An 11,773-nucleotide genomic window follows, 5' to 3' on the forward strand; every position below is an offset into this window, starting at 1 on the left:
GGACTTTTCCATATAAGTGAACGTCTGTTAAATTCAAGCCCTTGCCAAACGAGTTCACACAATGCTGATTAAGCCTATCACCGGCAGGTAAATCTCTCTGTATTTCACAGTATTCTGAGCTTTTAAATCTGGTGTCTGTGTCTGAGGAAGGATTACAGTCAAAACAAGAAAGTGACCGATGGCGAAGACAAACACGGATAACCATTGGTGTAGCTTTAGCTTTTCCTTGTTGGAGAGAGCTGAGAGAAGGGACTGAGGGCAGACACAGACGTAAAGCTAGCATAATCTTCTGTAATTTGAGTTATTTTGTTATTTTTGTAAAATGTAATTTAATTCTTCCAAGTTTACATTATTATCATTATTATATTGTTATAACAGCATTTTGATCTAGTGTCAGCTCAGATATATAGACCATATTACTTTTTACTCTTCAATCAAAACAGGTAAATGTTAGCAAGGTTAGTTTGGTTAGTTAACAGCTAGCTAGTTCAGTTAGCTACGCAACAGTTACACCTGGCATTTACTGGGTGTAAATCTTTATTAACAACTAACCTCTATGTAACAACTAGTTTGTGTGGTGCAACCCTTTTTCAATTAGTGGTAAGTAAATCTCCACTTAGTAAACACATCATAACTAAGCTAAGACTTCAGCAGCTGCAACTGGCTGATTAGCACCATATAGATAAAAGTATTTGATGTTTTGTTGATTGATGTTCAATGCATCTTAAATTTTTTGCACTCCATTGGAGTCCAATCAAATCACTTAAAACAAAAATTTCAACAACTTTCTTATTCTATTCTATTCGTATTCTTAGCAATGATTAAAATATTGCTGAAAATCATAGATTTTTTTGACAACAGAATTTTGTAAAATATCAATATGTTTAAATCATCACAATATGAGTCCTGGCTTGTACGTATATACAGTACAAATTATACTGAAGGTGCTTAAATTTATAAAAAAGGGTCCCAGATAAATCACACACACACAACTGCAAACAAAATGAATTCAGTACATTTAATTGTTAATTGATTCATTGCACATTTGCTCAAGTGCAGTCATACTCAATGTAAAGCTTTAAAAAATACAATCTCAGTCATCTCTGATGTGATTCTGAGTGCTTTCATGTAGATTTTTTAAAATAAAATACAGTATATGACAGATAAACCTTCTCTTTAGAGGAATCGTATTCTTTGATAAATCTGTAAAGTAAACACTGAGAAACAGGGCAGCATAACTGGTCAACGTCAAAGATACTTTCATTCATATTTAGGTAGTGTTCGACATAATACATGTGCATTTCCCTTTGTCTGTGTAAACACAATTGTGTCTTAAGTTTTGTTTTTTTGTTTTTTTTGGGATTTGTAGAGTGACATTCTGTACTACCCTTTAGAGGAGAGCCCTCACATTACCTGTAGCATGAATTACCACCTTTCTGTTGGCACCTGAATTATCATAAACACCTCTTTTGAGCACCAGCACGTTTTGTGCATGCTCCATACCACAGACTTGTCCCCCAGTTGCCCTTTTAGAAATAGCTCAACAGGTTTACGATACTTAACATTTTTTCTCAAATTAAAAAAATAGTTTGGATCATCGACTGTACACAATACCAAAAACAATGTGCTTTTCCCCATATAGTGTATAGTGCTGAGTTCAACATGCCTTCCACTGGCTGTAATTACAGTGCTCCCATTTCCCTTTTTTGAGGCGGGTGGTCATCACAGGATGCATCAGGGAGGCCTCTCTCCATGAAATTTTCGGTGTCTGTACCTGCCGTTCTTTTCCTTGGCCATGTTGATACAGGCGTTGTGCTTGTTGCTCTGCAGGTGGTTCCAGTACTTGACAAGTTCATTGGGGTGGAACTGATGGGATGTGATCAGGTGGCTGTACTTACAACTAGAGTAAGACACCCTCCAATGGTTGAAGAGGAATTCGTTGGGAGGGGGCGCTGGGTCAATGCGCAGCTTCGCCAGGCAGATCCCCACATAAACGTCCTCCAGGTGCAGCCTGCGTATGCTGAGAGAGGCCTGGTAGATCAGCTCGGCCATGTCCCCTGAGAACACGTACCCCGTGCCGGAGCAGAATATCGGGTAGCGCTCGCTTGGGTACAGCTCCGGCGGCATGTACCACTTGCTGTCCTTGTTTCGGTTTGGTGCATAACCCCTCATCAGGTAGCCGGTGAAGTACCTCTGCTTAGGAGCCAACTCGGGCTTCAACAGCTTTTGGATGAGATACTCAGTATTGACAAACATGTCGCTGTCCGTCTTCATAACATAGGAGGCGTGTGGGCAATAGCTGGCCACCCAGTTCATGCCCATCAGGGTTTTGATGGTCAGGTTGTAATACGTGTCATGGTAGTCCTGTTGGATGATGTCGTGGTAAACGCGGCTCTCTTCTTCTATGCTGCTCTGGAGGAAAGTGTCTGAGCTCTTTCCTGTGCCGAGCAGGAAAAGACGGACAAACACCAGGCCCATTGCTATGCTCTCATTCCCCCATGTCTGGCGGATGGCATTGCGGGCCTCAGCCTGGCCGGGTTCTGCAGCGATGAGGAGGATGAGGAAGGGTGTGCTGTCCCTGCACTTGAAGGGCTCGTTCAGGATGTAGCGGTAGGGCTGAGCGCTGAGTCTCCCTCCCACACCCATCTCCTTCTGTAAACTGTTGTTAGTGCTCATGGAGTCCCCAAGCCCCATTACGCCCATCCTGGCTCCTCCTCCTCCCCCTCCTGCTCCTGCTGCCTCCCCCAGTGCTCCATCCGCCTGCTGAGAGCTGAGGTTGAGCAGAGGCTTTGGCGCTACATACCCCGTCTCCCTCCACAGGCTCCTCAGGGAATTGCTCTGGTTGGCTTCTCCCTTGGGGCTGCGGAAGCCCCTGACAGTGTAGGCCAGCGGGTTTTCCCGGGGCCCACTGCGTCCTGGCAGCCAGTCCTGGTGACTAAAAAATAAGAAAAGGGTGAAGAGCAGAGCCAGCGAGAGGAGGCCAGCCACATGGGTCCGGAAGAGCGAACGCTTGATGGTCCAGGTCATCTTGATGGGACAACAGTGCCGCCGTCTCCACTGCATGGTACAGATCGGGGTCGCAGGAGGCTGCTGCTGCTCGAGAATGGGCGGCGGCGATCACATAAAGTCACCTCAAACATGTGGTTTCCAACAGTCAGAGGGTTATGTGAGCTGGCAGATGGATTGGAGTGAGCCTCCTAGTGGAGTCAGGGGAACGTTTGAGCCCCCCAGTGCAGCTTGGAGCAGGTTTAAAAGGGCTCCTGATGGAGATAGGAAGGCGATGATTCTCTGGCCATGGAGGCTTCTCCCTGACTCGTCTTTGGCACTGTAGACAAACAGAAGATCATGCTCTATGTTTCGTCTCCTTCAGGATATGATAAGGGTCACCTCCTTTGTGTTTGCTCTCTCAAATCTGAAAAGAGAAAAAAGAAACAGAAAACAGTCTTGGCTGCAGTCCGAAAAGCACATCCTATTCACTGGCACTGAGCCACATGTCAATTGTTTGAATTGCAGATGTGTTTTTTTATTCTACTTGTGGGGAAAACCGAGCTTATTTCTTAATCATTGTATTTATGGTTTATTTTGACACACTCAGAGTAATTCTGAATTCATTTCTTCCAGATGCAAAAGCCTCAACTAGAGCTTTGTGTGGATGCATTGGTAAATGGCACTTTTGGTAAGCTGACTTAACATTTTGAAAGGGAGAAGCTGAGTCAATATGACAGTGTTGTAGCATCTTTGATTGGACAGGGATGTAGAACACAGCAGGCTCTGGGAACGTGGCTTTCTAAGGAAAGAAAATGGGAGATTTAGAGAATACTGTTGCCAGCAGGTCAGTGGCAGAAGGGAAGACTGGTGCTGTAAAAATTACTGTGCATACAGTGCGTCTGTGTGATTGAAAAAACGGCGCATCCAGATGTGTTCCTTGTTGCTGAGATACAGCATAACACACAGGAAACATCAGTCTCACAGCAAAATGTGCTCAATTAGTCAGTTGTGTTTACTATTACTTTACACAATGACAGAAAATAAGAACATTTCCTTGATCATCACAAACTCATCTCACAGTTAAGACCATATAAAAATAGTGAAGAATAGAAAATACTTTGGTGCTGGGAATGGTGAGATAGTGGTTGCCTCTTGCATGTCATTATTCAGCTTAATGCCTGGGGCAGAAGTATAAATTGCAGGTTTGCTCAACGTGGTGCCGGCTAACGCTACTCTGAGCCGCTTGGGTGAGCGAGTGTCATCAGCCCCCCACCGTGCGTCGACAGCTAGGGAGGAGATGCATCTGTCAAAATGAGTTTTCAGGGTCCAGAAGGCAGTGGTGCCGAAGCCTGAGCCAGCCTCTGGCGATAACAGTCTTCACCCGCCATTCACCTTCCACCTTCAGCTTATCAATGCTGCCTACTGTCTAAATGAGACCACGGGCATAAATACAGGACATAAAAAGAAACGTGCACATAAATGTACACATGCAAACACGCAAACATGCAACAATGCAGACAAGACGTGAATGATTGCATCTGTTGCCCGCAGGGAGTTGTGCACCAAGGGAGGCACAAAGGCGATCACGTATGCGCACACTGATTCTCTCACCAAGGCAAACAATCCGTGCATTGCACATAATCATATACGCACCAAATACTGCACACATAATCGTGTTTTGTGTTCACAGACCCACTAACAAAATCTAATGCAGACCAGACTTAATGATGATGACAAAACAAACATACTGCACACATGATCACTCTTGTGTCCATACTTACACAAAAGATGCATGTGCACATCACACATAATTATATCCACACTAGACACATACATCGTCATTGCTGTGCATGTTAACTCACACACATACGCACACACACACACACACACACACACACACATCACCAGAGAAAACAGAATGTCAGCAGACTTGCAGTTTGTACTAGACTCTAGTGAATATTAATGTAGCAGCAGTGCAAGTCTTGAATCCATCCTTCTTTCCTGAGTGTGTTAATTTACTGACTGCCTGCGTTGCCTTTTTGTTTATTTGTTTGCTTGCTTTTTAATAATTTGTGAATAACGAACAACAGAGCATTATTTTGTGCAAGTGCTACATGCTGGTTTAGTGTGAGGCAGATTTTCTAAACTTCCTATTTTCATTTCCTGCTATGTTTGCTCATTCATCATGACAACTGGCAAGGAACACGATAACCTTTTCAGGCGAGTGTGCTTACCCAGCGCAAGCAATTACAGGAGAATGAGAGGGGCCAGGGCCGGCTTTGTTTTAAAGGTTAACATACTTTACATCAAAGCATATCCAGCGCTTGAGATATTTTTGCTGTCAAGTAAATGAACATCTAGTTACGTGAGCTCTGATGAAGTGTGCACACACAGAGGGGCACATATACACATTAATACACATGTACACAGAGATACACGTTACGGATGCCCACACACGCCCACGTCGACCCACCCACACACTCAACATACAGATGACCCTGTACGGTTGAGTGTCTGACTTTGTTTTTTGTTTTCGACGTAATGCCAATTTCCCTGGGAGATCAGACATCCATTTTTACTTTTAAGCAGTTCCATTTAATCTGCCAATGCCTCTCCTCATTAATTCATTTTCTTGCCTACCATCAATGTCATGCAAGCCAATTAGTTACACTAGCACTAATTAAAGCCCCAGCGATTCTGCAGCGGTCAAAAATCAGAACGAAGGCAGGGGGAGTGACACAGTGACATACTAGGCATACATTCTACTGTTGTCACCACATACGCTTCAGACCTTGAGGAAAAAAATAGAATAAAAAGAGGAAAAACTTTCTGCAGCGAGGTATGAACGCATTCTCCACAGTTGCTTTCTTTCTTTCCATGCCTACAAAAACAGCCTAGCCCGTTTTTTCCCCTCCACAATATGTGTAATGCATGCAAAACCAGCTTTGCTGATGTCGATGAGAGTATGACCTTCATTCAGAATAACAGTGCACTTTGTGATAGTGACACATTTTCCTCCAGAAAAATACAGCTCCCATTTGTGAGCCGTTTAAAAAGGCTTTTCACTGAAGTTAGAGGTTAAATTCAGTTTTACTGAAATAGGCCTGACTGATTATGTGGCTGAGTGAGGTTCCTGTTCCGTCTAATACCACTGCCTTGAAGCAACAATCCTCATTCATATCATATATCATATATAACAAAGAAAATTTAAAAGATGATTTCAGTTTCAGTTTTGCTTGAAAAGTGGCAAACAATTAATAGATTATCAAAATAGCTGCTGAATAATTTTCTGTCTATCGACTAATCAATTAATCAATTAGTTGTTTCATCCATTGCTTCAAGGCAGTACTATTCGACTAAACTGAATTGGTTGAATCCAGCTGCAGAACATCAGTTAGTGGAATGTAACTAAGTGCACTAACTCAAGTATTTTTCTAGATACTTTATTTTAGTATTACCATTTCATGGTACTTGATACTTCTCCTCCACTACATTTCAGATTGTACATTTTACTCCACTACATTTATTTCATTTTTGTATTTACTAGTTGGTATAATACGTTTTTAATGACAAAGATCAACTTAATATCAACATTAAACTTTTTGCTATATAATATACTACCCAACAGTATATACAGTAGTTCAAAGTAGCTCCACCTTGACTAACAGTTAATTGCTACTTACACCTTAATACATCAGTAACAATAATCCAATAATATTACTGCATAATGAGTAGAATTTTGATACTTTAAGTACATATTGCTGATAATACTTCTGTTCTTTTACTTAAGTGCAATTTTGAATGCAAGACTTGGAGTATTTTTACATTATAGTATGTGTACTTTTACTGTTTTTCGATAACTCTAGCACTTAGCTGACTGTTGAAGTAGGGGCTTTATTCTCAGCTTTAGCAACAAATTTGAAGTCATATCAGAAAGATATATAATTCCTGACTTCACAGAATGATGCAGCCTGCAGCTATAGATGCTATAAAGAATTTTCTTTCATTTTCTTTCTCTACATACTAATGTTTTCAATTATGATACAGGAAGGTCATCCAACATCCAAATGTTTTCTAGGAAATGAAAACTAGGCTATTCCTGTTCTATGTAACCTTAATTATGTAGCAAACCCTGGAGTGTTGCACTCCAAGAAGGCTTCACAAACCTCAAATCGGTCATGAAGTTTGTCTATTTAATGTTTTATTGTAGTCTGGTAAGAATACAGCTGTTATACCCAATAAATATGGCCAGCACTAAGCAAGGAGAGCGCCCACTGTTTTGTTTCTGTTTAATTTGAGACTACCCTGGCTCTCAGTCTCCATTGTTAGCATTCCAGTTTGGAGCCAAAAACCAAACCTAAGTCTCCTGAAATGTCTTTGCCTTTAAAACAACTTCATCTTCTACCGCTCACTCTCTCTTTGAGAGCTCTCTTCCCATTGCTTTCTTACTGTATTTCTTATGTTGGCAAGAAACATCTGAACTCATTTCACTGCCATTGTGGCTTGGCCTGCACAGCAATACGCTTTAAGAATTTCACATCTGCTTTTGTTCTGTCGAGGTCATGCTGGTCTCATCTTAAAAGAATCTTCCAGGGAATTCAGTCAGAGGAGTCACTCGACAGTAAGGCGGCTGCTGGTGAGTCCACACCTCTCCCCTCAGTGCTGCTGCGGTCTTATCTTTATCCCTCCCCGTCCTGGTCACTTTCCTGCCCCTGTTCAGCTGCACTCTTCCTCAACAATCTGTCATTTTCTGACTCTTGTTTACCATCTGATTGTAGTGAAGAGTTCACAAAACAAGTGAAATAGAGATGAGGTATAGGGTTGCTGCTCTTCCTCTTCCTAACTTTCAATCTCTCTGTCTGATTCAGTTTGAGTTATTTGAGTGATTTTGACAAATCCCAATTCTCCTTTACCAAAGTGAGGTATGGGGTTTTTATAATCTGTAGCAAATTGCAATGTTTTATAAAAAAAATGTATTGTATAAGTGAATGGTTCCCAACTGTTTTTCTTCCTCAGACATATCCCCACATTCCTATTGGATGAACTAAAGTACTCATTTATTCAACACCACCTGTCATGTTTCAAATGTGTTCATTTGAATTGATTTTAAACTGGATGTTATTTAACATTATTAACTATATACAAGTGGATATTGATACAATATTTTTTCATACAGATGAACTGACAATATTTAAGTGGGTTTATCTATTCAACCATTTATCCATTACGTTTAGCTATTTCAACTATTTATGTATTACTGTTAGCTAACAATTCAACCATTTCTCCATTAGCAAACTATTCCAACTGTTTATCCATTACTTTAGCTAACTATTGCAACTTTACGGTAACTTCTAACTTTTCTGCTCTCTTGCTAACTACTTTTCAAGCACTCTCAATCGCAACACATGGTGTTCAGGTGTTACAGCTGACTCCACATGTGGACATACATTTTTAAATCAAATTGTAATGTTTTTTTCCCCCAAATTAGTGGAGCTACTCCACAATCTTTCCACGTACCCCCTTGGCAACTGCAGAAGTACCCAAGTAGCCCTGGTTGGAAAATACTGGTTTGAGTTTAAAATAATGGCTACATTCAAGTACTGAACATTTTCCAAAGTGTAATTTTATTTTAAATGTATTTATTTAAAAAAAATAATAATTTATTGCATTGCATTTGTCCAGTTTTTGAAGTAAAAAGGAGACACTGACCATTGATTCACTTTTGTTTTCCTCTTTTTGCTTAAGTGTACCTGTGTCCATATACTGTGCTTGATTTCACGCATAAAAAAAGGTTTTCACTCACTCCTTGTGTTGTGTGTTCCTGTTCCCTTGGATAATCCACACTGCACTACACTGCTGTGTACAGTTTTCACGAGATCAAACGTTCTATCCAAGAAATAGTCCCAATAAAAAACTGTAAGCCATGGATAAAATGTGTTTTGGGGTATTTCAGTGAACTGACCCTTTGAAAATGTTGTTTGGTGTATATCTGACTCAACTAGGATAGGACCGCTGGGAGAGGGAGGGTTGCGTTCTCGCTAAGTGTTGCAGAGCAGATGAGTGACCCTGGATGGCCAGCTGTGTGGTTTTTTTTCCCCCCCTTCATCACTAGAGGCTGGTCAGATCTGGGCCAGGCCACTGGAGCCCCCCATCACAAAACATGACCATATCTGATCCTTAAAAGGTCAGTTCACCCAATTTACAAAAACACCCCATATTTTCTGACTTACTCTATAACTCTCTCTCTGGTGGCATCTAGCCGTGCAGTCCGTTTTATTTGCTCCTGTGTTGACCATCCCAGTGACTTTTGCCTCCACCTCAATACAGTAGAGGGAGGTATTCTGTTTTAGTTCCAATGAAAACTGTTCACAGTGTATTAACAAAGAATAACGGGAGCTTAGGTCATTTTTCAAGCAACAATGCCAAATATTCCCCAGTTTCAGCTTCTAGATTGAGAGGATTTGAGTTTTGGAAAAGCTATTTGAAGATTCTATGTTGTAAGGAAACTGAAATGGGTATTTTCATGTTTTAGACCAAACAATAAATTGATTAATCAAAAAGACTTTAACTCGATCTTTAAGTGAACTGACCCTTAAACACACAAGTCAAAGCCATATAATGCAGACATGCAACCTTTCGATTCATTTGTCAAAAAAAGCTGTAACAATAAAGGATCGAGCAGCCTCTTAAAACTGGCCTCAAAAATACAAGAGACCTCTGGGAAATAAAGCTTTGGCAGCTCTGAGCTGCTGTAGCTGTAGTAAATATTATATGACAGTGATTTTCTTCCACTCAGCGAGAGTGATATCCAACCCATCTCATTGTGCTGCTGCCAACTTTTACCACAGAATTTAATTCTAGCAGTATTTCTGTTTTACTTCGTTAATAAAGCCCGCCGTATTCTCCTCGCTTCGACTCTTTTCGGGGATGTCGGTTCAGACACCACAGCAATAAATTATGAGGTGGTTTGAAAATTAGATCCTATTAAAGTTTCATAGTCTATTGGGCAAAGTGAATACCCAAATGGTGAACTTAGCTGCTGTTTAAAAAAATAAATAAAAAAAATCCATCTCAGCAGTTAGCAGATATCTTTAAGCATGCACAGGCTTCAGTGCCAAATAGCTCAGGCAGCTGGACGTGATGAAGTGGATAAAAAGCCCTGTTAATTGAACTGGATCAATGGGAACTCCCTGGCCTCTTGGCAGATCCAAGGAGGGGTTTCCTAAACTTGAATCATTGTAAACGAATTCAGTAAGCTGACTCCTATTTGATGACAGTGATTGTACCTTCAGGAATCTCTGATAGTGGGGAAAAAGGACTCTGCTCTGGGCAAGGAGGAATGAAAGCTATCATCAACATTCGTCCTTGGGAAGTGTAGTAATAGTAAAATCAAAGTATTCTTAATTTTCCAGTGGTACACCTGCCTCGGACACCTGCCTGAGTGTCCCTGCAACATTTTAGAAAGCCACTGGGGGTCCAAAAAGTGCCTGATGGAAAGGAGATGCAGGATGATAGGACATAAAGGGAGGGCAGATGGATTGATGGATGGATACTAGTCAAGGCGGCTGGGAAGGGTGGATGGCTGGATGTAATGGAGGGGAGAGGAGGGCGGAGAAGGCTAACTGAATAATGGGGATGTGGAGGACTGATGAGACGTGCAGTGCTGCGTACCTTCTCCTCCTCATGCTGCTGCTGCTGCTGAGGCTGCTGACAGGGCTGCGGTCCGCTGACGGAGTGTGTGAACCCCGGTGCCTTTACCCGCCATCACCGCCTCCTTGGATTGGAAACAATCTGTGGGCTACTTTAGTGGCTCTCCTCTTCCAGCTCCCTCTCCTCTAATCACACTGACACCTTGGATGTGTTGCGTCCCTCTTCGTCCTCATCCCCACAGGCTCAACAAACCTGCAGGTTTTTGGTTCTCCTCCTGCTGCGACTCCTCCTCTCCTCCCCTCTCCCTCCTGCTCCTGCTGTCCGTTATAGGCTAACACCACAGCGTCTCTCTACCTTCACTAGGCTACTTATTAAATATGTTTGCTTCCCCTCGCTGTTTCACTGTTGTTTCCTGATCTTATCCTAGTTTATCTTCCTCTCCAGAGGTGTTATTTAATGTAAAAATGTAAGAGAAAACACCACACACGTTTATCCGGAGCCCTATCTGCTAGAAGGAGAGGAGGGGAGAGGAGAGCGGCGGCGGCAGAGCGGCAGGAGTCCTTCACGATGCTCGGCAGGCTGATGTACAGTATCGGCGCAGTGAAAGCGATGGCGAAAAACAGAATAAAAAAATAATATCCTCTCCCACCTCTGAGTCCAATCACTGCCAAAACATGTTCCCTGAGTCCTGAAGGAAAAACAAAAACAACTAGTCGTCTACCTTCACCTTCCCGCTCCCCGGTTTGTCAGTCCGCTCCGTCTTGTTTTTCTTCTCCTGGATCTTTCTTGGACCGAGCTCTGTCGGATTTCCCAGCCGGACAAGGCAGCTGCTGGCCCGGGCAGGCTGGCTGTCAGACCCCGCTACACTGACGGAACTCTACCACGTCACTGCATTATTAGCGGAGCATCTCACGTGATCCAGTTAGACGCTCATGTTGCGTTCATGGGATGTGGGTGAAACACCCCCCCTCACCCAAACACACACATTCACACAAACACGCCCAAGCTCAAAATGTGTTCCAACACATACTGTTATAATTAAAACTTGCTCCTTGTTCCAAGCTATTATTATTCGACCTTTTTAGAGAAACATTTTATTAAAGTTTGAGAGGTATTACATTAAATGGCAGTTATG

The 11,773-nt window shown here is 42.2% G+C and overlaps 1 protein-coding gene across 3 annotated transcripts; it reads right to left on the reverse strand.

Annotated features, from left to right (window-relative positions):
- Positions 1 to 1,004: 1,004 nt before the first annotated feature.
- Positions 1,005 to 11,561, reverse strand: b3galt2 (UDP-Gal:betaGlcNAc beta 1,3-galactosyltransferase, polypeptide 2). 3 transcript variants are annotated; one of them, XM_044198504.1, is made up of 2 exons: positions 11,360 to 11,561; positions 1,005 to 3,412 (listed from the first exon to the last, which is right to left on the reverse strand). In XM_044198504.1, the coding sequence occupies exon 2, from the start codon at positions 3,061 to 3,063 to the stop codon at positions 1,735 to 1,737; it is 1,329 nt and encodes a 442-aa protein (XP_044054439.1). In that variant the 5' UTR covers positions 3,064 to 3,412; positions 11,360 to 11,561; the 3' UTR covers positions 1,005 to 1,734. The 3 variants fall into 3 exon arrangements, with proteins under 3 accessions (XP_044054439.1, XP_044054440.1, XP_044054438.1); XM_044198505.1 differs by having other exon boundaries at positions 1,005 to 3,325; positions 10,660 to 11,561; XM_044198503.1 differs by having other exon boundaries at positions 10,660 to 11,561.
- Between the last annotated feature and the right edge of the window lie 212 nt (positions 11,562 to 11,773).

The sequence above is a fragment of the Siniperca chuatsi genome, linkage group LG6 (assembly GCF_020085105.1).
Source record: "Siniperca chuatsi isolate FFG_IHB_CAS linkage group LG6, ASM2008510v1, whole genome shotgun sequence".
Taxonomy (NCBI): Eukaryota; Metazoa; Chordata; class Actinopteri; order Centrarchiformes; family Sinipercidae; genus Siniperca; species Siniperca chuatsi.

What these genes read in the sequence shown, in the direction of transcription:
- b3galt2 (XM_044198504.1), bottom strand. Translation starts at nt 3,063, where the DNA reads ATGCAGTGGAGACGGCGGCACTGTTGTCCCATCAAGATGACCTGGACC.